The 26501-nt window shown below is 49.6% G+C and overlaps 1 protein-coding gene across 2 annotated transcripts in view; it reads right to left on the reverse strand.

Annotated features, from left to right (window-relative positions):
• The window catches only part of MBTD1 (mbt domain containing 1), a 947763-nt gene that overhangs the window by 520384 nt on the left and 400878 nt on the right, over window positions 1-26501 (reverse strand). For both annotated transcript variants that reach the window (XM_086930849.1, XM_086930850.1), the window contains exon 13: window positions 13055-13137. In XM_086930849.1, the coding sequence (XP_086786975.1) occupies window positions 13055-13137 (83 nt within the window). The remainder of the gene's footprint in view (window positions 1-13054; window positions 13138-26501) is intronic.

Genomic DNA, 26501 nt, shown 5'->3' on the forward strand with positions numbered 1-26501 from the left:
CTGCTGCTCTTTTCTGTTTAAGGCACTGAATTTTTTTGTAGCCCATTGAGAGGTGCATCAAAAGAAAAGGTGCTTGCAGTTGCACGCTGCTGTGAAATAACTTGGCTTGGTGTGGAGTCAATGTATTACAAACTACACCTTACATTAGATATTAATTTTAATCTTCTAGCACCACTGGTAACTGACACTAATCCAAAAATTACCATAGAAATCTCATTCAAATCACTAAACTTGAAATGTTTCTTTAAACATCAATGAACGTAACGTATATAGGTAAACGTGTTTTCAAAAGTAATTAATTTCCTTTTTTATGAAAAATGACAAGGATAAACATACACTCGATATATATAATGCATTTTAAATTACAGCGTGAAAATGAGGGGAATACATTTGTTTACTCAAAGAGCTCAACATATCTCCTTCCTTGATTTCTGTAAACTCTCAAATGTATTCCCCTCATTTTAACGCTATACAAAAACAGAACATTAAGCTTTTCATTTCAGGAATCCTAAATTTAAAATGTATTATATATATCGATTTCAAAGGGTTTCGGCCTCCCTCCCCCTCCCCAAGCCTCGCGTGTGTCAGCCCGGGCTGAGACAGCTTCCCAGGGACACTCACAACCGCACCAGAGTACTTCACAGGTATTTAAAAGACCTTCTGCGTGTTAATGAGGCTTTGATGTTTTTCACCCCTTGGTGAACTTAGGGTTAAGGCAAGCCACGCTCGGACAGATTCTGCGACCCCCTTTCAAGGACTCCACGACCCCCATGGGGGTCGCGCCCCACAGATTGAAGACCTCTGTTCTAGACACTGCTGTCCCAATCCTTTCATTCTCGCAGCGCCTCAGGCAGACAAAGGAATCCGTCGTAGATCGCACGAGGCGCTCTCCTTGACCTCAACCTATGACGCGAGGCGCGGCAGCAAGCCTCCTCTGCCCCAAGATCCCACCTATACCAATAACATCGATTGTTCAAGCGCCTAACTACGGGTCACAATGAAGCGCTATATCAATGGCCTTACAAAAAAAAAGCAAGCCATTGGTGCTCCGCATGGGGATGGGGTACCGTGAGGGGCTCTGATGCCTCCGGTTGCTGCTTGCGTTCTGCACAAGGCTTTCCCGCGCCCACCCCTACCATGTCCGCAAAGCGCGGAGCCAGTGCCTGTGACTGAGTAGTCGATTTGTGACCGTCCCCACTGACCCCCTTAATGTATCAATGCCAGCTGTTCAGGCAGTTTCGGATCCACATCAAGAAAAGGTATAAGCCACACAGTCTTCGATATTTTTAGCACTACAAACCAATGGGTCGCTTGCAGCCCCGTCCCGGATGCGATTGTATTCGTGGCTGTAATGCGCCCCCACCACGCGGTCCATTACTGTTAACCAAATAACGGCCTGTGCTCACCTCGTGATAACCGTTTCTGCCCAATAGTAAACAGGGTAGGGGCGCCGAGATAAGCATTCTTTGCCGCGTTGAGGCCTAAATAATGCCAAACTGGATTCTCCTCGTTTGAAAGCTAGAGCCTCCTGGTAAATCTCATGCTCTAGCAACTCTTCCAGTACAAAAGGAGGTGGTGATGGACGGAGCATCTGAATCAATCAAACACTCACACCCAGTCAAAAGATATGGGTTTAATCCATCACCGTTCTTTAGCCCACTCTGCCACCCCAGTTCAGACATGGCCATATGCAAATCAGTCTGACCCTGTGGCAGAGTGTGCTAAAGAACGGTGATGGATTAAACCCAGATCTTTTGACTGGGTGTGAGTGTTTGATTCAGATGCTCCGTCCATCACCACCCCCTTTTGTACCGCTTTTGGTCACCATAAGTGTGGCAGGGTATATTCAGACGTGAGTCCCTTGCTCACTTTGCCACTGGATTCAAGCAAGCCAGGCTGAAGACGGCTGGAATGCCAGAAACCAGTCCTCGGAAGCTTGTTTCCGGTCCAGGGAAGACATGGCTTGGCAGTTCGGGCTGGACTGTTCCCATGAGGCACAGGGTCAGACTGATTTGCATATAGCCATGTCTGAACTGGGGTGGCAGAGTGGGCTAAAGAACGGTGACGGATTAAACCCAGATCTTTTGACTGGGTGTGAGTGTTTGATTGATTCAGATGCTCCGTCCATCACCACCCCCTTTTGTACCGCTAGCAACTCTTCCAGCGCCCGAACAACTATACCCGGTACGCCAAAGCATTAACCCATGGTTACACTGTGCTCCCGTGACCTACGTTTTTAACCGGACCCTTGCTGTTGTGCTTACCTTCATCACATGATGTCCGGAGACATTGTCCTCAAACGTTTCGGGGGCACCAGCGCCCACACCGACCTACAATGCAGCCTTTGGCCATCCAGAGTTAATGCCGCCATCGTCTACTGAGCACTGCCATACTCGCTACAGGTGCTGGTACATTCCAAATCGTGAGATCCTGAGCCTTCTGTCCATCCATCCTCCCAGAACACATGAAAGGGCCATCCTTCAGATTCCTCGCTGGCACGCATCTCTCCTGAGCTCGCCTCCATGCCGCTGCCCACTCCTATTGTTGGCTCTCCTCCTGCCCGCTATTGTATCCGGCGCAGTGGTGCTCTCCCTGACGGTTCTTTTTCACCGCGACCAGGGCAGTGCACGCACTCGCGCCACTGCCCGCACCTCACAAACCACGAGAAAGTACAAAATGCAAGGGCAACCGAATACTATTAAAACAAGGGACGCCCACCAAGTCGGACCAGCGCGCGACCTCACAGGAACACACACGCAGTCCTTACGCACGCAACTTTGCCTGGGGCATGGAGCGCGCAGCAGTGTCCGGGCTCCCGTGAGCTGAGTGAGCCCTGCATGTTGTAGTCCTTGTGATGGAGGCATGGAGCCCTCTTGCAGAGAGCGTGTGCCAGGTGATGTGACGGAGCCTGTAGCCCGGTGAGTGGGGGAGGGAGGGGGTCTGTGCGCGCGCGTGTGTGTGTGTGTGCATGTGTCTGCGTGTGTGTCTGCGTGTGTGTCTGCGTGTGTGTGTGTCCGCGTGTGTGTGTGCATGTGTCTGCGTGTGTGTGTGCGTGTGTGTCTGCGTGTGTGTGTGCGCATGTGTCTGTCTGTGTGCGTGTCCTGATCCATTGTGAGTGTTAACAGCATGTCTGAATAGGAGCGCGTGTTCACGCGCGCGACCTGATCCGATTCCGGCATGCTGCGCGTGCCCATCTCTTGTCTCCTTTTTGGCTCCTTGTAAGCAGACCTAACAGCAATAGGTCTCGCTGCGACAGTGCTTTCGCACTGTATCGCAGGTGTAAGACCTAAAAAAGGGTATCCATGGGCAACCCGTAGATATAGATATATATATACAAAAAGGGGGGGGGTGGAATGATCCACGACCACGCCACACGGGTGCCATAGGAGGAACTCACTTAGTGCACTCATGGCAGGAAGGACGCGCATTTTAAGCGTGATAAATACAGTGAAAGCCTCTAAGGGAGGAGAATGAGCACATAGATAATGTAACTAACGGCGTAAACGAGATAGCACCGAAAGTCACAACATTAAACACCGTAAAACGGTAAGATAAAAGCGCCAGTGGACGTACAGCCCAAAAGGATCTCTTGGACCATTTGACAGATAGCAGAGCTATACAATAGCATACAAGTACCCCACTTGGAGTACGTCACACCCCCAAACAACAGGGAATATCTCTTAGGGCAACCCACAGTCAGAGGCCCAACATAAATGATTTGTGAAAAAACACCACAGTAGGCTTACTGCCAGCCTAAAATGTATAGTACATCTGAAGAATGCCAAACAAGAAGGTAACCACCCCAGAACATGTGAAAAGAAGACCTGCTCAATACAGACTTATGGGGGAGGCCGGAAACCCGCAAGGAGGCATTGAACAGACGATTCTGCATGGGCATAAAAAAATAGGGCCCCATCCAAAGGCAGATCAACAAGGCGCTCTCGGATATTCTCCGGGAAGACGCTATCCCCCAACCAAGCATGGCGCAGTTAGGCAACCGATCCAGCCATAGCTCGGCCTAAGGAATCAGCAGTATTCAAGGCTGAGCGCATCGTAAATTCAGCAAGGCCACGGCCGTTCCTGAGAAGATAAAGGAGGTCACCGTGAGCGCTGTGAGAAGGTGGCCTGATATGCAGTGCTCACTATTCTAGTGAACACTATGTATCAGTCCAGCAACCCTTATTGATGATTGGTTGTAAGTCAACCTTATAGACCAGCTATCCTAGTAGCGTGGATACGAGCAGTCTAAGGCTAAAGACTCGAGAGGGCGTGTTAAGCCAGCTGTTATACCACATATACCCCTTGAACACCAAGTGAAAGGACACCACACAAGTGTTATGAAAATAAACAGTTATTTATTAAGAATCACAACAGCCCTGTACTCTTTATGAGGACAGGGTACTAAGCACAAACCAAAACTCTTACAAAAATACTTAAGTTAGCACAGTATATACAAATGCCCGAGGGGCACGGAAAACCATATACTTGAAAAGTGGAATGCGAAATTACTAGCAGGTAAGTACAGTACTAATAGGCTTTGGAATCGCTAGGACTTGACTATAGAATCGTTAGATTACTTCTAGGAGACCCAGGGGACTCGGGTGCAGTGTGTGCACTATCACGCGAGATGCGGGACAAAGTCTATGGTAGCTAGGAATTGCAAAGTTAGTGTTCTCGGGCGAACCCGACCTGGTAGGAGGAAAACGAAAGTGGATTCTGACCCTTGGATAGTGAGGCTATGCTGGGGCACCGAAATGCCGAAGTTACCTAGCCCAGGGGCTGCAGCTGCATAGGACTCAAAAGACGTCGGGAATCCTCGTAGACTGACCAGGAGCCTGGAAGAAAGAAGTTGCTGGCAGGCGACCAGTGAAGAAAGTTCGATGGATCCAAGCCTGGATCGAAGGAAGATGACACCTGAAAGCAGAGGGGACCAAGTTCGAGACTACTAGCCAGTAGTCAGTGGGCACCAGGAGGGCACCGGATGGTAGCCACCTCGACAAGGTGAGTGGGTGACGCTGTGACCGCAGATCTCACGGACCAGGAGGCGTTGTCGGCGACCAGGATGGAGGAGCGATCTGTCCCACGATGGATGAAGCTGTCGGCGTCGTTGGACCCAGGATTGGGCAACAAAGCCTTGGCAAATTCAAGCCCACGCGGTGGACCTAAAATGGCGTCTGGAGTGGACCAGGAGGGTCCGGGGTGCCTCTCTTGAAGAAGGAAGCAAGGGCCAGTCTGGAGCAACCAGACCAGCAGCAGTGATGTCGTCGGGCGTCGTGAAGAAGGCCACAAGCCAGCCGGCTAGTAGCCACACAGCGCGGTGAGCAGGCAAAAGCAGAAGGGCCCCACGCAGATCGTGGAGATGCTGGAGGGCTGATCTTCGGTGCTGGAGCTGCTCAGGGTTGGGGCTTCTCGGACCCCAAAGCACTCACCAGTGGAAGACTCGGTGGGCTTGTTGCAAAGAAGTCGTGCAGTCTTGGCGATCGTCGGTCCCTCGAGGTCTCGTCGCACTCACAGTTCTCAGCTTTGCTGTAGAGGTGAGTAGAGGTCAGAGGTGCCAGGGAAGCCGGGTCTCGTCGAGCTGGGTCGTCGGATTCGTGAAGAAGGACTTGCAGCAGACCGCAGTGTTCTTAGGATGGTGCCCGCTTGATGCAGGGTGACTACTCCTTAGCCACAAGGGAGAATCTTGAAGAAGAAATCTTGATGTCCTTTCGCAGAAAGTCGTGTCTTGATTCCAAAGATGATCTAATTTGAACAGGGGGCCCGCTCCCATCTTTATACTAAAAAAGGGGGCTGACCCGGTGACTAGGTCCTGCCTATGGGTGGGACTAGGAGGGGGGTGGTTACACCCCTCTGCCATGCCGGACTTTCCCCAGGCCAGGGGCTGGGGCTGGTGTGCCCCTGGAACTGGTTCTGACCGGCCTATGCGTAGTGAGCACCGGGGTGCCACTCAGCAGTCACCTTCCTGAAAAGCCCTGCCTACCCAGGATACACAAAACCATGTCTGGGACGGTGCTAGCACCGCCCCGGACAGGAAACCCTTTGTCCAGGCCTCCCTCGCTGGAAGGACTCCCAGCAGCAGGAGGTCAGACTCGTGTCTGTGGTGGCAGCATCCATTTTGTGGAGCTGAGGCTTCAGTTAACTTTAACCGGGGTTCACAGTTACATACATGTTGTGTCCCTCTAGAAGGGTGGAATGCTAACCCCGTCGCCAGAATTGGCGAGGGGTTAGTATTCCAATTCGTATGACACCTTACTCGACATGTTTTGATAAAGCAATACCAAAGTTAGCATTTAACCGCGAGGATTATAATGCACTTAAGAGTATATGGTATGCGATATCATGGAACAGCTATTAGGATTTGGTTCCGCAAGCTGCAGACAGGCTCAGCTCATGCCAGAGCACCATCTCACACGATTCCAAGCACTCTGCCTTCAGGATTGTCAAGGCCTGCCATAGGAGTGACTGATAGGAATCTGTGTGTCCATTTTAGGGTTAGGTATAGGTATACTACACCTACAGCAAAGGGTGTTTACACGACTTTGCCCCAGCTGTCATGCAGCCAGTTGTGTCAAATTTAGGAGGCCAGCCAGGGGTGGCATAATACATGCTTCAGCCCCTGGCAGCCCTGGGTACACCCATGCCCTGAGTTACAGGGTCTGATAGGGTGGCCCAGTACCAATTGGAAATGTACCTAGGGTACATGGAATCCATTTTACAGAGAGAGCCGTAGGCCTGGGGTCCTGATTGGCAGGATCCCAGGTCGACTATGTCAAAAACCAGCTAAAACACAGGGCAAAAAGTTGGGGGCAACCATAGTCAGGAGGTACCTTCCTACAAGCGCCTTCAGAGGTGGCAGAAAGCAGAGACTCTGCAGAGGACACACACTGTATTCAGTGAACGAAGGGCAGCACTAGTGGAGGCGAAGATGTTACGACCGCACGACTCAAGGCATCTGGACTCCCGGGAGGGAGGAAGCATTAACTGAGGCAAGGAAGGGAAGGTAGTTTGCAAAACAAACCCCTGCACGTCTGGGTGAACAAATAATCAAACTGGATCATGCGGTGCAAGACAGAACGAGCCACCGGATCACCAGAAGCCAGCCGAGCCCAGGTGTCCAAAAGGGCGTCATAAAGAAAAGCTTCAAAGGACAAAAGCGGCTCCACATTTCCCGACCCGTGGTCAAGGACATCAAGCAGAGGGAACACAGGCAAGAGGACCGAAGGGGGCTGCATGTTCAGAACACGAGCGGTCAAGGAGACTACTCTAAGAAACATCGCACAGGCCTTGTCTGGCGCCGACTCCACGTCCACCACGACAAGCTCCACTTCCGAAGAATGGAACAGCGCCGGAGCCGGGGAGGCCAGCCTCCGTCGCCGCACCAGCGCCGACTCAGCCTCAGCCACAAAATGCTCCGCCTCCGAAGTAAGGAGCGGAGTCTGAGTCAGGGAGGGGAGTCTGAGGCGCGGACCGCCACCGACCCCGGCTCCAAACAGGCAGCCACCCGTCCGGAAGGTCGAGGTGTGCCCGAAGCAAGGCTGTGAGCACCAGCAACCACCCGCGACGCCACAGGGAGCCCCATGGGACTATGCGGCGCGGCAGGGGTGCTATGGGTCGTAGAGGGGGACCCAGCCAGGTCACACCCTGACGACACCATATCTCCGAAGTCCCTGGAGGGCTTATTTGGCGCTGGGGGCGAACCCACAGGGGAGTCAGTCGGGGACCCCGTAAGTAGCGGAGGCCCGAGGACACCCCAAGGAACGGAAGAGGACCCAAGGAAGGCATGCAGGGAGCGGCATAAGCCTCCATCTGGGTCTGAGTCGCCCTCACGCCTGAAAAAGGCGGATAGGAGAGGGGCGACTCCTGGGGGCGCACGTCCGGAGGGTTCCTGGAACTAGTGCCCCGGACAACTGAGGGAAGTGAGGTTGAGGACCTCGGCAACATGTGCCGCGACTTACCCAAGGGACGAACGAAGTCTCCGGGCCCCAGAGGGCGACCAACGCCTCAAATGGAAGCCAGAGGGGCCGGCGATGAAGAGGCCAGAGGGCGAGATGACTCCGACCGGGTTAGGCGAGCCGAAAGGAGCTACATCCAGTGCTCCTGTCGGGACTTCGGATTGAGGTGTTGGCAGGAGTCGCAATCCGTGGAGTCGTGGTGTTCGCCCAGACATCACATTTAGATAAGATGTGGTCCGTCGCAGACATTTGCCGCGAACAGGAGGTTCTCGTTTTAAAAGCCGGAAGGCATTGCACACTGTTCCAGTCAAAAGGGGCCTGAAAACAGGCCAGAGGAACCGCTTACTCCAGATCTGCATTGCACTTGGAAAAGAAAGAAACTGACGTCAGCACGCCGGGAGGTACTTATATGACCTCACTGATGTCACGTACGTGGACGACATCAGGGCGGGGTCGTGTGGCGCCGTCCCCCGGCGCGCAGAGTTGCTGCTGCAAAAAAAATCTGGTTCCACTCTGACGCCTGGGGATATTCTAAGTTAAGGAATCTGTGGCTAGATGTCTCTATCAGATAGAATCATTTCTCATACCTACTCATTCACCTTTGCCTCTTCTGCATATCGCCAGGAGGCTCAATCCAGAGTGACAGCTGCGCTTTACAAATTTAAATCAAATCAAAATCTTTGGGGTTTTGTTTCTGGAATAAGAACAAGGATTCCCACAGGTTCAAGGATGCACTCAAAAAGCACCCTCAGCGGCACTAGGGCAGCCGGATGCAGAGTGAGGACCCAATGTTATCCAAGAGGGCCGTCGGTTGGTGGCTGCTATCGGGCAAGCCACAGGGTTGAGGGAGCAAAGCTTCAAGGGTTAAGCTCAGGGCAAAGGGGGCACCTGGTCAGCTCTAAGTCCCCACCACCAGCGGCGGAGGGGCGGCTAGGTACAGAGTGCTTAGGAGGGGTCAGGAGCCCAGTTATTATTATTAATTATTAAAAAAAATTTATAGAGCGCGTAGTCACCCGGAGGTATCCCAGCGCTAAGAACCCTACCCCTACAGGTCAGTGGGCCAGGAACGGAATAGGGGGAAAGGGAGTAGGGGGAAAGGGAGAGGAGGGGGGGAACTGGAGTTCGGTGTTCCGGACGGGCAAGTTTCTTTAGGGAAAGAGGTGGGTTTTCAGCCGCTTCCTGAAGCGTAGATAGTGTGGTTTGATTCTCAGGTCGCGGGGGAGTGCATTCCAAAGGCGTGCGGTGTGAATTGAGAAGCGTCTTCCGCCTGAACGTGCCTTCTTAAATCTGGGAGTAATGATGAGATTCTCCTTGTCCGAACGGAGGGATCTAGAGGATTTATAGGGTTTGATAAATTTTCTGAGAATAGGGGGGGCCTTGATTTTGTAGCAGTTTGTGAGCTAGGCATAGGGCCTTAAATTTGACCCGCTCCCTTATTGGGAGCCAGTGAAGGAGTTTTAGTGCTGGTTTGGCTGAGTCTCTGGCAGGAGTATTAGTGAGAATCCGGGCGGCGACGTTCTGAATTCTCTGAAGCTTGTTCATCGTTGCTTCGGGGGCGCCCAGGTAGATCACATTGCTATAATCAAGCCTAGAAAGCATCAGGCTTCGAATTAGCAGTTTTTGCGAGTTGGGGGGCAGGAGGGGCAGGATCTTCCTCAATGATTTCAAGAGCCCGAAGCACGTCCTGGCTACTTTTTTTGCTTGCGTGGTGAACGAAAGGTCTGTATCGAGCCACACGCCCAAGCTCTTTACTTCTTGTTTTGGGTCAGGGGGGTGACCCAGACATCCTGGCTAGTGCAATCCTATGGAGCTTGCAGGTTTTGGTGTTTAGCTTTTAGCTGCAGACTCAGTCCAGGAAGTCTTCTGGGAGGAACCAACAGCTGGGCAGTGGATGTACGTGCACTTCAGGTCCTCTCCTCCAGTACGCAGGCCCGCTGGATGCAGGGGTGCCTTTTGAGGTCAGATTTCACCTTACTGGGCCACTTGCGGTTGGGGAGGGGTCTACATGCACAGGCTGCAGGCGACCTCAGGGATTACTGAAGGGGTCAACCCACAGTGTACTCAGACTCTAGAGCACTGGGGGGCCTAACCTGGACCAGTGGGCCACTTGGACTCGGACCACAGGCGACGGGTGCAGTGGTGGTTCCAGGCGTCTGGTTATTTTGTCCTCAGCAGGCTCGGAGTCTTTCCTTGGAGTTTCTGGTCTTTGTTGAAGGCAGTCAGTCCTCCCAGGGGTTCTGGAGGTCGCTGGCTGCAGGACAAGGTGACTTTTGGAGTAGGATATCTAGAAACTGCAGACGGGCCAGTAGGGTTGGGGTCAACTCAGTTCTTCTCTGCAGTCTCTTCTGTTGGGTGTCTTCTTTCATCCTTCTTCGTAGTTTGGGGGAATCTGCCTTCTTGGTTCAGAGCTGCCCCCTAAATGATGTATTTAGGGTGAGTTTTAGGGGTCTTGGGTAAGTAGCCAATGGACTACTGACTGGTGTGCTCACTCCACGTGGGGGAGTGGGCACAATCACGAATCATGATTTGAGAGTGCCTGCCATCTGCAAGTTGTCAGGCACTGAAGTGTGGGCTTCACCTTGCCTCCCCCACCTACGGGGTGTGATTAGCAGAGGTGGGCACACTTACTGGACTATTTTAATTTTTCCGCCGAAAAGCGGTGGGACAGGAAGTGGGCCTGCTCCTGATAGCAGAAGAGGCATGTGGTCGCTTTGCAAAAGCAGCAAGACCATTGAAGCTCCCCTGCCACAGATGGATCTTCCGGACCGGAGGAAGGTGTGAACAGCTCCGCCCAGCAAAGGCTTTGTTTCTGGGCTTAGGGAGCAAAGGCTCCAATCCCAAGGGTCCAAAAACCAGCCTCGTAGTAGCAGACTGATATTTACCAGTAGGAAAATCAACACACTTTTGGATGCCCTCGGAGTGCATTGTTTAATAAATCCCACACTGGCATTAGAGTGGTTTTATTATGCTGAGACTTTTGCTACCAAACTTCCCAGAATTCAGTAAAGCCATTATGGTGCAGTGGAGTACATAATGACAAACTCCCAGATCATATACTCTTTATGGAGTTACTGCACTTACAATGTCTAAAAATGGACTTAGACACTGTAGGAGAACAGTGCTCATGCAACTGTACTCTCACTAGTGATAAAGTGCACCCAGTTATAGTGGGGGTCTAACCTATTCCATATGCAGAGGGTTGCAGGCATGGCACGCAGGTATGTGTGCCATGTCGACTCTTCACTTTTCTCTGAACCCAAACACACAGCCTGAAATGGCAGTGTGTGTCTTAAGGAACAGGACCTCTAAGGGTGGCACAATATGTGCAGCAGCCCTTTGAGGCCATCCTGGGTCACAGTGCCCTTTGTACCCATGGTACTTTTTACAATGGACTTACATGTGGCCAGTGAGGTGCCAATTGGGGATACAAAGGTACAGTTTTGGAGAAGAACACAGGCCCTGGGTACATGATTGGCAGAGACCCAGGGCACATCAAGTCAACGTACAGCGACCCGGACGTATGCATGAATGAAAGCGCGTGAAAGCGGGTCTTTCTCAGGACTAAAAACAGCAGAGGACAGCCAAGGCCAAGGAATGGTATATGTTCACACACATTAAGAATGCATTACTGGTGAATGGTTTGTGTCCAAAAAAAACATACATCAGGTCTCCCAACATGGAAGCCTGTAATGGTTGTTTCATCAAAGGTACAAATCGAGAGGGCGGTGGTATAAGGCTTACCACACCAAAAGTCCACTTTCTAGGTTGGAATCTTGTCTGAAGAGTCAGCAACAAGGTGGATATGATTAGCCACTCTCTGGTAGGGTCTTCTGTGTGAAAAGCACAATGAATGTGCAGCCTTCTCAGCTTGGTAACTTTTCGCCTTGTCGCTGATACTTCCGACAGAAGATGGCGACTATGTCGAGGGGCTGATATTTTTATGTCTTCTGAAATTAATCAATCTTTCCCTTCATTCCCAGGCTCAATCAGGCTCTAAATATGATTTGGTAGATTTATATTTTGGTATTCTGAGTTCAAAGTACTCTGAGGTGAATGTGAAAATATGTTTCTATGATTTTGGCTTCGATCATGCTCCGAGGTAGAGTCCAAAAATTCCTCCCTGTTTTTTCAACCTCAACTTTCAGATGTCGGTCAAGTATTTTGGATCTTAACATCTGGAAGGATGTTTCTTATAAACGTCTTAGACATGGGGTTCCTTTTAGACAACTTTTGACTTTGTTTCTTCACCATCCTCTTGTATGTATTATTAGGAGCACTGTAGCAGTCCTTGCAGTTTGGCAATGCACTTTTGGTTTCGCTCAAAACAATCTTAACGTCAGAATCCCCATAACTTTACCCCACAGCCTCCTCTGAAATGTCTTCTTCCAACGATTAAAACATATCGTCCATGGATGGGAAATATTCTCTCTGCCTTTCTTACAATAATTCTGCATAATCAAGATTAACCTAGTGTGTCAGGATTCATTTTTCTTCTATGCATGAGAGTCTTTAGCATGAAAAAGAGCAGGCATTACAATCCTCTGGCTTATGGTCTCTTGGGAGGCATACCATACATACTAGATGTTTGCCATTTATAGCGCATTTTGAGTTGCAGTTAAGGCAGAATGTGTATTATCTAAAATGGCATGTAAAAGGTTCCAGAATGATTACCCTATCTGCACACATTACCTGACCCAGTAAAAGCTTAACTGTCAACAACCTGTTCCTTCGATTCAACGATGTTGTCTGCCAAACCAAACCTTGAAGTCGCTATCAAAATAGTGGACAAAATGTCCTGTTATTTTGGTAGCTCAGCCAGTACACTTCCAAACCCAAGAGCAGAAAATAATAATCTAAGATAGAGTTCACATTCAGGGGTATTGTGGGCTTACAGACTACATCATAGTGAGTGAAATGAATCCACCTGGATCACTGCTCAACAGAGAATTATAAGTACTACCACAAACCCATATATCAACTACTTAGCAGAACTGAAAAGCATGATAGTATAGAAAAGATTTCATACTGCCAAAATATGCACATATATAATTTGCATAAGTTATTTAGCTAATACCAATTTTATAACATGTATTTTACAATACCTTAGTAAATAACTTCACTGGTGCTGCTATTGAGCCTGTTTCCCTTAGGTAGTCAAACCATTTGAATGGTAGCTTTGCGTAACCTGCACAAAAAAGTAGCAAAGGAAGAACATTATAAAGGAATATTAACTGTTTCACAACCAATGTGACTTCAAAATACCTTAAATGTAGACTTTTTTTAATGTATTTATTTAGTAAAAATGTGGTCATTCATAAAACAAGATACTTTAGAAGTGCTAAGACAACAATTTAGAATAAACTTTAATACATAATTATTGAAATAAAATATCAATTCAATTCAATTTGTATGCCTATGCAAAAGTCTTCAGGTAATTGTTAAAATGCAAACAAAATCAGTATTGGAAAAGCCAATAGGTCTGTGTTTAATGTGCTAATGCATGCAGGGTTAGCACATTACAGTGAGGCACAGAGGAAGGTGCCAGCAGAAATCAACCGAGGGCTGTGGTTGTAAAGCAGTTCCTGAAGCTCAATGAAAGCCATGCAATGAAGGAAGAAAGAAGAAGGATATGTCAAAATAGCCATTAGCATTAGATGAACAATGAACACCCCATTGGGCTTAGACAACACGTGACTGACAAAGCCTCACCAGTACAGTTAAGACAGGCCGGACCAAAAGCCCACTTTACATATATTGTTTATGCATATAAGGCAGTCTGCAAATGTACAATTGATGGTTGTAACTTGCATCAAACGTCTTGTCAGTTGTGGTAGGCACTCAGCATTTTTTTCTTATTTGTCACAATATCCCTTATTTCCTTCCCCTTACATGCACAATTGGCCTTAGGGGATGGGTTTCATATATCCCATGAGGCGTGGGCTATGTGGCCTGTTGGTTTGGAGCTTGCCCTTGGTGGTCCCTTCCTCGCATACTGCTCCCTCTTAGTGCGATGGCTCCCATAGCTGATATTCGCTTTCTTAACTTAAATATCCAAGGAATGTGCACTGCCAGAAAGTGCTATGCGGTCTTTTCATATGTCAAACGCCAACAGGCACAGATGATCCTTTTACAGGAGACTCACACCACAAGGGGAGAAACAGGAGCGCTTGCGCAGACGTTAGAGGGGCCTTATTCAAGCCACTACTTACTTGCATATGCACAAGGCGCCATGCTGTGTGTTTGGCCCGGAGTTCCTGTTCAAGAAGTAGGCACAACTAATGATAAAGAGGGTGGGTATGTGCTCCTCGAGGGCCGCCTCGACCTTCAGACAATGCTCATTGGAAGCATCTACACCCCAAATAAGGATCAGGTAGCCTTTGGGGATACCCTCTGTAAGAAACTGGCTCTATATATACCGCACCAAAGTGAGGAACAGTGTGTATAGAGTACAAGGGTCTCCAGAGGTTTGGCAGAGGTTGAAGTTAGATAGAACCTTACTCTCTAAAGTGGTAGCTTGGTCCAGCAGTAAGGCAGTATCAGAGGACAGTGTTAAGCATTTGATGAACACACTCGGTCAAGTCAAGTCAAAAACTTTATTCGGTTATTCAAACAGAAACAACCATAAAAGCTTATTTGATAAAATACACAATAAAACATGAAAAAACTAAAAACACATGTTTAAAAATAACAATCACAGTTCGGCGAGAAAAGTAATAACAGCAGTACTAGCAACTAGCCCTCCATGCTATTTCTAAATTTTAGGGCTGATTTTAAAAAGCCAATTACAAATAAAGTGCTTTCGTGATTTAGCAGTTGCAGATAACAGAGTGCAGGTCTAACCTGGGTAAAGTTCAGTTATTTAAGGATGGGCTTATGATAAAACCTCAGAGGTAAATCATAAAAAGAACAAATAAATAAAAAATGCATCAAATCCTGCGGAGACTCATTGTCGCAGCCGCAGGGCGGTAGCACTTGGCCTCGGTGGCAGCCCTTTGGGACGGCTAACAATAGGTGGAAGAGGTCCAGTCGGAACCTAATTAACAAATAACTATCAAAGCCCGACATCGGCCAGGATAAATAAGGTTCCATATGTTGTGTAGTTTTCAAAATGACATATTTCCGGACACTACATTTATTTAATTCCACCTCTTCAAGAGACAAGTATTGTGAGAGGGAAAAAGTTTTCCTCACAAACTCTACGTCAACAGCCCTAATAGAATCTGGCCTTGAAAAGAGCTCTGGACGCCCCATACCGAAAAAAACAGTCTTTCAAATACTTTAGCCACGGGATTTTAAGCATATTTTCCCAGGATAAGGCTTCTCTCAGGAGTAGGTGATTTAAGGGCAGGCCTTTATTTAGCCATCATTTTAACCAGCAAATTAGTGGTCGTAGTGCTATGGTATCACTTAGAAAGGGGGAACCAGATTTTATGTCAGGACCGGAGGCTTCAGATTATGCTTCAGATTATGCTTTTCTCTCTCCGCTGTTTATTCAAAAGTCACTGCATAGCAGCCAGAAAAGCAATAAACGTGAAAAAAGATATCACATAATACCCAACATCGGGTAAATAAGATCAACAGAAAAAATCAGAACATATTCAGGGAACTCCATATCCCATCAGTCCACGTACATAGTCCTTCTACAGTGTCCATAATCCTTAAGGTAGTCCGTCCATCTTGTGGTCTCCTCTTCTTTCTTCGCTGCTTCGCTGCCAGTTAAGTGCTTTTTCCTATGCTCTCTCTCGTTATTGCAATGTGGGGGTGTTTTGGGTTTTAGGCACTATATATATTTGTAGTTGGGCTTCGGGGCTTTTGATTGATATATTTGTGCACGTTTATCTTTTAGAGCCCTGGTAATTAGTCGCGGGGACGTTTCGCCCCTGACGCGACTGTCCCCGAGAGTTGCGGTGTTACCTCCTCGCCGCTAGAGGGAGGCGTCGGGCCTCTCCCCTCCTCAGTGTGGTTCCCCGTTAGACGGGAGCCGCGCCGAGGAGGAGAGCCACGCCGGAGCCTTACTCTGCCGCCTCACCTTGACGCCCTGTTGGGTTGTATTGCCCCAATTTGATCTACGACCTTAACGGGTCTGTACCTAGCGGATTACCGCGTTTGGCGCCTTCGGGCTGTAATTTTTTCAGCACGTCGGGCAGTTAGCCCGCTTGCCAGCGTTTACTCTTAGTTAACGCGCAGGGGTGACAAAAGCCTTTGCTAACCTCCGGTTGGCCCATACCCCTGGTCCCTAGTGCCAGTTGGAACTTTCCGCCTTTTCCGCGACTTAGCAAATAGGCAGTATGGCGGAAGGGTATTACGTTGAGGAGGAGGAAACCCACCAGTATTTGGGGGATGATGAATTTTATGGCGCAGTGGATCAGTCTATCTACAGGTGCGTGCAGGAGATAGTGGGGCCCATGGAGGATCGCCTCTCGGCTCGGATTGCGGAGGAGTGCGCAAAACTGGCTCCTGCACCCGGGAGTGCCCCTGCGGGTTCCCAGTCCCCTGGGGAGGGTCACCCGCCAGCACCCAAAAAGGCCTGTAGGGACGGTGGCTCGGGGGGTGAGCCGGATGTGGATAAGGACGCCTTCGAACGCCTTAGGGATGCGTTTCTGGCTAAGGCAACCGACCCTGCCACGGCGTCACTCCCGACCCCGGGCCCTTCGGTGCATAAGGGGACAGCCCCTTCCTCTCCGGGAGGGCTCTCCACTGCGGACACCGACGACGAGGAGGACTCAGTGCAGTCTTGGCGCCCGTCCGGTACTCCGCCTCAGGTATGCTGGACCCGGACGATATCATCCCTGCGAGGTCGGCTGTCTGGACGCCGGGCGACAAGGTCGCGAGGTTCGTGGCGGGGCGCCTCCGCAAGCCTCTGGAGAAGGAGGCACGTAGTTGCCTGAGGGGAGAATGTCCGCGTCCGACACTCGAGGGGAAGGTGGCATTGACTCCCGAACTAGACGGAAAGATGGCCACCTTTATGGTCAAGTTTGTGAAGGACCCCCGCAAGGGTATCGACCGCTCCTGGCGGTCATGCCAGGATAAACTTTTGGATACCATAGGCCCCCTGACGAAGATCCTGGATATGGCAGAGGAGGCCAAGGCGTCTGGCTTTACAATAGCCCCTGACGTGTTGTCTAAATGGGCGCAGAAGGCAATCATTTTCTTAGGCAACGCCAACTGCGCGCTCTCCACTGAACGCCGGCGCTCGCTCCTCATCAAACTTGATCCCAAGTTGAGGGATCTGGCCTCTTCAGAGGCGGGAGCGGTGGCGCAAGGCGACCCGTGTATAAAAGAACTGGGGAAGTTTGTTTCCACCTTTTCCTCCCTGAACAAAGCCCAGTCCACCATCAAAAGGGTGTTCCAACAGCATTTTTCTAGGGGGGCCGGTCGTGGTAGGGGCCTCACGACCGGCCGTGGCGGACAGAACCAACCCGATAGGGAACAAGGCTCCGGCAGAGGCCAGTACAACTCCTCGGCCAACAATACCAACTTTTACCCCACCAAGAACCAACGTTTTCATGGCAGAGGTGGCTTCCGGAACGACGCTGGAAACAATAGTTCCCACGGTGAGTGTAATCCATCCCGATCAGGTACTCCTAGGGGGGCGGTTGGCTTGTTTCCCAGAGGCCTGGCGGGCCATCACGGGGGACGCATGGGTTCTTCGACCGTGCGAGGTTTCCATATAGAATTTTACGATCAGCCTTTCCAGGCGAAAGCACCCCCATCCAATTGTTTTCCCGCAAGAAGATGGGCGGTTGATCGACGGAGAGGTCTCAGAGCTGTTACGCAAAGGGGCCATTTGCCGATCAACGAGACACCCCTCAGGTTTCCTCAGCAATGTATTCCTAGTGGAAAAAACAGAAGGGGGCAAGAGACCTGTTATAAACCTTCGGGAATTCAACGGCTGGTTGGTATACAACCACTTCAAGATGGAGGGTATCCACCTCCTAAGAGATGTGCTCTTGCCCAACGACTGGATGGTCCGGCTGGACCTCAAAGACGCTTATCTGGTGGTTCCCATACACCCGCCTCACCGTCGATTCTTACAGTTTCTCTGGCGGGACCAGATTTTTTAATTCACGGCCCTTCCGTTCGGACTTTCCTCTGCCCCTTGGTGTTTCACCAAGTTGCTACGCCTGGCAGTGTAAGTCCTTCGGAGTCAGGGAATCCGGATGATCGTCTACCTGGACGACATTCTGCTTATGGCCCAGTGTCCCAACAAGCTAGTGCTTCAACTCAACCAGACGATTTCCCTCTTGCAGGGTCTGGGTTTCATTGTCAACAAGGACAAGTCTGTCTTCACACCCTCCCAGACGATGGTGTTCCTAGGGTTCGTGGTGGACTCGGTGCAGGCGTCTTTGAGCCTTCCCTCGCGGAAGATGGCCAAGATTCGGCACGTGCTTCGACAGACGATCGCCAAGTCTCACACGTCCCTCCGTCAGATTGCCAGGGTAGTAGGGCTTCTCTCGTCATCGAATCAGGCAATCTTTCCAGGGCCGCTTCATTATCGAGCCCTGCAACGCCTCAAGGCTTACCACCTCAGAAGGGGCCTAACTTACGAGCAGTCGGTTCCTCTGTCGGAGGAGGTGAAAGGGGAAATGTCCTGGTGGCTCTCCCATATGGAGGCGTGGAACGGCCAAGCAATTTTCAGGTTGGTTCCTGGCGGGCTCTTTCGCGGTCCGTTGTTGGACCAAGGACTCGGCGAAGTCCTGTGTTCTTTTACGGATGGACAACATATCGGCGGTCCGCTATATCAACCACCTGGGCGGCCCTCGGTCGCGGGCGTTAGCAAACCTGGCGAAAGATTTTTGGGATAACTGCCTAGCCCATCAGATTTCGGTGACGGATGAGTACCTCCCGGGCCAAGCCAATCAGGTGGCGGATTGGCACTCGAGGTACCTGCGAGATTAGAGTCTACGGAAGCTGGACGCACGGGTGTTTCACTGGTTGGAAACCATGTGGGGCCCGTTCTCGGTGGACCTGTTCACGTCCCGTCTCGACTTCCAGTTGCCGAGGTTTTTCAGTTGGAGACCGGATCCTCTGGCGGAGGCGACAGATGCATTCCTCCAAGATTGGAGCCGGGAACAGCCTTAAGCTTTTCCCCCGTTCTCGATGGTGGTGAGGTCGGCGGCCCATCTGCGCCGCCAGAAGGCGGACGTGGTGATGGTGACGCCCTGGTGGAGGTCGCAAGTTTGGTTTCCGCTTCTTCTGGAACTTTCTTGGGATTCTCCAATCCTACTCCCCCGGTTTCCTCGTCTCCTTCTCAATCCAGACGGGGAGCCTCATCACCTCATCATGAAGGGTTCTCTCCACCTCATGGCGTGGCGGCTTTCAGGAGATGCTGGTCCCTCCCAGGACTTTCGGGCTTGGCTGAGTCCTTCCTGTCTAAGGCGTGGGCCGACAGTACAACAAAGAGGTACCGCTCGGCTTGGTCCAGGTGGATTTGTTGGTGTCTTCGACGGGACCTGGATCCCCTGGTCGCAGGTGTCGTTCCCATCTTGAACTTCCTAGCGGAGCTGGCGGCGGATGGGCTGGCCTACAGGACCATTAACGCAATGCGTTCGGCGATCTCGGCAGCGCACGAGCCACCGGATGGGGCCCCTGTCGGGGAGCATCCTTTGATTTGCAGGCTTCTTCGGGGTGTACGTCTTTCTTTACCCCCGGAGCCGAGATATTCAGTCTTGTGGGACGTGAATGTGGTTTTGAACCTTTTCCTTTCCTGGCAGCACAATCGCTACCTTTCGCTGAAAGAGTTGTCGGCAAAGTTGGCTATGCTTTTGTGTCTAGTGTCTTGTCGCCGGGTTTCTGATGTGCGTGCCTTGGATATCCCTGCACAGATGTTTTCCCCCGAGGGGGTTACGTTTACGGTGGGACGCCGTACGAAGTCCGCTACGAGATCCATCTCGTAATCGGCCTTCGTGGACATTCCCAAACTCTGTGTGGTGCAGTGTTTAAAGACGTACGAAGACGTCACGCTGGAACTTCGCCCCCCGGGTAAGAGGCAACTTTTAATTGCTCTGCGAAAACTGCATAAGGCGGTGTCTTCCCCCACTATCGCCCGTTGGGTGCGGTGGGTGCTCCAAGAAGCTGGCATTGATACTAAACAATTTGGAGCTCATTCAGCTAGAGGTGCCATGGCCTCGAAGGCTTTCTCCTTAGGAGCACGTCTGGAGGACCTGATGCGTGCGGCGGACTGGTCCTTGGACTCCACTTTCAAGCGGTTTTATTTTAAGCCTGTGGCGGATTGCAAGTTTGGTGGTTAATCAGCTTTGAACAAGCATAATCTGAAGCCTCCGGTCCTGACATAGAATCGAAATTTGCCTAGCATAGTAACGGTAAGTTTCAATTCTATTAAGGACACGGAGGCGAGGATTATCCCACCCATGCTTCCTGCGGAAATCCCTCCCCGTATGACTGTAAGTAATCTGTTAACCATTAAATTAGATCTTCTAGACTTATGGTACTGACAAGTGGTGTTTCTTAAAGATTGGTCTTTTTCCTCTGGCGGAATGGGCAACGCTCACGCTGTTGTGTTCTACCTGCTCGGCAATGATGGCGCAAAGCAAGACCGCGGATGAGGTGGCGTGTCTTGCGCAAAGAAAGAGGAGGAGACCACAAGATGGACGGACTACCTTAAGGATTATGGACACTGTAGAAGGACTATGTACATGGACTGATGGGATATGGAGTTCCCTGAATATGTTCTGATTTTTTCTGTTGATCTTATTTACCCGATGTTGGGTATTATGTGATATCTTTTTTCATGTTTATTGCTTTTCTGGCTGCTATGCGGTGACTTTTGAATAAACAGCGGAGAGAGAAAAGCATAATCTGAAGCATAATCCTCGCCTCCGTGTCCTTAATAGAATTAAAACTTACTGTTACTATGCTAGGCAAATTTCGATTCTTCATGCACTATTAAGTTGGAAGTTCCCCTCGGGACCCCCAACAGCTCTTTCAAAAAGTTATTTTCTGCCACCACCAGGTCATTAACTGCCACATATCCCCAGAGTTCACTTCCATAACAGCCTATCGCCACACTCTTACCTGGTAGATCTTTAACAATGCAGCAATTGGACGTTTGCCCATTTTCCTGGCATAGTTAAAGATGGCCGCATTTGCCTGGGTTATCTCTCCCCTTTTCCTCTGAACTGCAGGGCCCCATTTCAGCTGGTTATCAAAAAGGACGCCCAAATATGAGAAGGTTTTTGTAGTAGGGATCTTCTCCTTATTAACCCGGAATGAACGGCTTAATATTATGTTGCCCTACCTGCATTACAAAGGATTTTGTATTATTAATAAATAAATCACGTGATTTCATAAAGCTGTAAAAAACTTCAAGTAAAGTTTGGAGTCCTCTTGCGGTCCTAGCCACCAAGACGGCGTCATCCGCGTATAATAAAACAGGTAACCCCTTGCGCCCAACATAAGGGTAATCAGCGCCAGTATCTAATAAAGACTCCTCCAAATTGTTAATATGTAAGCTAAAAAGGAACGGTGCCAATACACAGCCCTGCCTGACTCCACGGTGTACACCAAAGTCCCTGGACACCCTAAGATCCTGCGAATACCTTACATTAGCCCTGGTATCCTAATGCAGGTCCGCCAACAGGTTAACGAGATTTTGCTCCACACCCATGTTGCCCATGGCCTCCCAGAGCTTGGCCCGATTAACACAATCGAAAGCTGAGGAGAGTTCCATGAATGCCATGTGGATGGTACCCTAGCGTGCTAAGGTGTATTTTCCTAAGACCAAATATAAGTTAAGACACTGTGCGATTGTGGAATGACCGGGCCGGAAGCCATATTGAATTGGAGAAATGTCATGCTCTTCCGCCCAGGCTGTTAATCTATTCAGAATTACTCCAACCACTACTTTGACCACAGAGTCTATTAAAGATATTGGCCTATAACAAGAGGTGCTATTCAGGTCCCCCTTTTTAAATACTGGCACTATCGTGGAGGCCCCCCACGACCTTGGGCAGCCATGTTCTGCCGCTGCATTAAGCACAGCGGTGAGAACAGGCTCCCACAAAGATGCCCTTGATTTAAAAAGGTCCGGGGGTAATCCATCAGGGCCTGGTGCTTTATTACTTGACAATTCTGTGATACCCTTCTCAACTTCACTAATGGTAAAAAGTGGTGGGTTTACTCCTCGATTGCCTCTCATAAATTCTAACTGTGCGATGTCACTGTTAAAAATTTTACTAAAATGGGATACCCACTCATCTTCTGATATATTAGTGCCAACTGAGGTATCCCCCGGCGACTCAAATAATGGTTTGTTAATAATACCCCAGAATTTCTCGCTATTGCCAAGAATTTTGGGGTCTAGTAGATCTTGCCAGATATCATTTTTCACTTCTGACTTCCGCTTAGCCAGAGCCTTTTTATATAATAGGCGTGATGTCCTGATCAGTATCGGGTCCCTAGGGCTAATCTTCAGGGCTGCCTTTAATTCACGGCTTGCCTTAGAGCAAGAGTGATCAAACCACTTGGGGTCGCTACAAGCGGGGCCCGAGGATGGTACAGTTAACATTTCACCTACTTTAGATACGATACCATCAAAAGCTAGAAGAGTATCTTGGGGGGAAGAAACTGAGGACACACACAGTGATAACTCAGTGACACACAAATTATTAATCTTGTCATATAGTTGGTCCGAGTTCACCTTGGCCCACTTTAGGCATCGCCTTCCATCTGTGCATTTAAGAGCCCCGCCATCTAACCTTTCTTACCGTAGTTTTAGACGGTTGCCACCCAATAGAATGCAAACTGGGTTGTGGTCACTGTATTGGTTCTCCTGAATTTTGAAACCGAATATAGATGTACAGAGACCACTAGAGAGAAGGATATGATCAATATAAGATCCCCCCCCATGTAGCCTTTATATGTAGGTACCAATTGAAGCATACAATCATCCACCAGAGACATGACAGGGATTAAGTCGAATTCATTTATGAGCTGGTTCAACAAATCACCCCGGTAAGTATGTTCAAAATGAAGGCCCGTCATCCTGTGACAGCCCAATGATCCTATTACAGTGATCTTACATTAAAGTCCCCTATAATAAGGATTCGATAGGAGAGGCTCTCACAATGGTTCCTAACAAAGTTGCCCAGATCAGCAATCCTACAGTCCCCTTTTGGGTTTACAGTGTTATAAAAGTTAATCAAGGATAACATTTCCTTCATTCTTTTAACCGTCAATACTTGGAAGTCAGTGTTACAAGTAGGTTTTCCTGGCAGTCGACAAATCTAAGGAGGTGTTCAGAGTCTTGAATGAGCTAACCACAGACGACAGAACCCTCCCAGCCCAGACCCCCACCCAGGAGGCCTGTGACACCCTGAACTCCTTCTTCTTAGAAAAAATTGCAATAATCAAAAAATCTATCCCCCCACTTCCCCAATCACCACTACCGGATAATTCCTTTAACAATCCCTCGACCTTCACCTCCTTCCCTGCTCTAGATTCCACCTCCTTGGCGGAACTAACCACCCGCGTGAAATCTGGCTCTCCGAACGACTGTTGTCCACCATCTGTCCTGCGGAGCATCTGCCTTAACTTACCAGATAGTGTTCTACACCTACTTAACAGATCGCTCAGCAGTGGCATCTGTCCTAGCTCCTTTAAGGAGGCCATCCTGGTACCCCTTCTAAAAAAAACGGGTGCTGACATGTCAGAGCCGTTGAACTACCGCCCCATTTCCCTCCTCCCTTACTTCTCCAAACTTATGGAGGCCCATGTCACCCGCTGCCTGTCAAGCTTCATAGAATCCTCCTGTTATCTCGAGCAGACTCAGGCCGGCTTCAGACCTGCCCATTCCACAGAAGCTGTCATTTTGGCAGTTCTCGATACACTCAGGAGTAATGCGGACGCGGGAACCCCCCAAGCCCTCGTCCTATTGGATTTGTCTGCCGCGTTCGACACGGTGGATCATAACATCCTTCTCCACCGTGTCGAACAGGCGGGCATCCAAGGCGTTGCTCTTGAGTGTGTCAAATCCTTTCTCACGGGAAGAACCCAAGCGGTCCGCCTAGGTCCCTACACTGCTAAACAAACCCCCACCTCCTGTGGTGTCCCCCAGGGCTCTTTCCTTTCCCCGCTCCATTTTAATCTTTATCTTCGGCCACTTATTCAGACACTTTTGAAATGGGACATCGTCACTTACAATTATGCTGACGATCTACAAATCATTTTTTCTCTCAACTCACCACATGCCATCAAAACTTTCCATGGAGCCATGCTTCACATCCAACTCTGGATGAACCAGAACCAATTGAAGTTGAACCCCGGTAAAACTGAGCTCCTTCTCCCTGGGCTCAGTCACACCTACTGGGGCCCACAGTTCTGGCCTCCAGAGTTCGGCTCCCCCCCTACCCCAGTAAAAACAGTAAAGAGTCTGGGTGTCATCATTGACACCGAGCTCTCCCTCAGGGCTCAAGTTGGAGCGGTGGTTTCCTCCTGTATGTACCAACTTCGGAGGATCCGCAAAGTTCGCTGCCTTCTCCCCCCAGCGGCACTTACTCAAATCGTTATCTCGCTGGTACTTTCCCGTTTGGATTTTTCTAATGCCATCTACCACGGTCTGCCGCAATTTCTGATACAACGTCTTCAAGTTGTCCAGAACCAAGCGGCCCGCTTGATTCATGGAACCCCCAGATGGCAATCAGCCAAGCCTCTGCTCATGAGCCTTCACTGGCTCCCAGTCGATCGAAGGGCCGCCTTTAAGGTGGCATGTCTCACCTTCAAGGCACTTCACTGCCCTGGTCCCGCCTTCCTAAAATCCCTCATTCACCCTCACTGTCCCACACGCAATCTGCGATCAGCTCACCGCAATCTGCTGATCACCCCCAGGAGTAAAACTAAGAGATTCGGCGGCCGCCGTTTCTCCTACCTAGCCCCTGTGCTTTGGAACCTCCTCCCTCTCCCAATCAAATCCTCCCCTTCCCTCTTGAACTTCAGGAAAATGTTAAAAACCCACCTCTTCCCCATCTCTGGCTAGTTTTTGTCATCTATACTCCCCCCTCACCTGTTCTGTCTGTCAGCGCCAGGAAGCTTCGGTGTCAGCGAGCTCTATAAGTCGCACTTAACATAACATAACAGGTAGGTATCACTTTGACGGTACAGGACAATGCTAAATCAATATACACAGCCAATCCCCCTTTAGCTCTGCCACTTTGTGACGGCTCTGCTGGTACATAAAAACTTTGATAACCTTCTATAAATATGTCATTCTCTACCAGCCAGGTCTCTTGCAGGCATATCACCGAAAAGGATTTCATGAAAGCTATCCAGATCGGATCCTTGCTTTTCCAGCTAACCCAGAGATGTTCCAAGAACTTACATTATACTCCAAAGCCTTGGGTTCTACTGGCGCCAGAACTCGAGCTCCTATTACGCTTCCAGAGCGAGCGTCATTGTTAGCTTCAATACTATCCCTTGCAACTAAAAGAGGGGCACATGATGTTTGAACATTTCCCATCTCGGTTGGTCTCTCAGGATGTACTATATTTTCCTTGTCAGAGACTCCAGGGGGAATATCACCAGGGGAAAAAAGTCAATCAACCATCTCTAATCCGCTGTACCTGTTTTGTGTAGGTAATTGACTGAAGCTACGTGGGTGCTCGTGCCAATCAACAGCCCCCCTCCCTCTGCCCGACGCCTTACAAGAGACCAGACACCTTCCATATCTAAATTACGAGATGGCGGGTAAAAATAAGGCAATGGGGAGGTTGAATTGAAGAGCTAATACTGGGAAGTTCCCCATTACAAATATGACCTACAATACAAGGGTCCCTGAAGTTTAAGAGCACGCAATCACCTTGAATATTTTTTGGCGTGTGCACTACCCAGGGCACCCTACGCACCATCCGAATTTCACAAGTAACATTATGAGGGAGTGGTCTGTTTCTATTCAGCCAGTCAGCTGCCTTATTTTTTAGTGACATAAATGATTCCTTGTTAGGATTAATCAGCTCGGGTACCCCAGTTACAACAACTGAGTACGGACTTGATTCGGAAGGTAAGTCAACTTTCAACTTTCTAGGTGGAACAGAATCAGGTACATCCCGGGGGGTTTCAATAGGCTTTGCAATGGATTTAACAGCATATGCCTCTGTAGATGTACCTGCGGGTAGTAGCACAGTAGCTGACGGCTTATCTATGTTCCCCCTTGAAAATGATGGAACTTGGGATGAAGTCATAGCGTGCGACACCCCCACCCCCTGTACAGGATTCTGTTGACCAATACCCGGGGACAACCCAACTAGCCAGTCAGCAAATTAATTCACACACTCAAGTACTGAACTCTAGCCAATTGTTTTATTATACTGTTGTATACTATCTAGAACCAAGCAAGCCTGGCACTTTTCAGTAGTAAATTACTTGTATGACCACAGTTCAAAATTGTAAAACTGATTTTGGTTACAGGTCAAGTAAGCAGTTTGTAACACTTAGGAGGTATAGTACATTCGATGGAGTTGGCTTTTTAAGTAAAATGCCATTAATTACTTTTCAGGTTACTTTTGCTAACACAGGGCTGGATCCTAGATTCAGCAC

This window comes from Lissotriton vulgaris, chromosome 7 (genome assembly GCF_964263255.1).
Source record: "Lissotriton vulgaris chromosome 7, aLisVul1.2, whole genome shotgun sequence".
NCBI lineage: Eukaryota > Metazoa > Chordata > Amphibia > Caudata > Salamandridae > Lissotriton > Lissotriton vulgaris.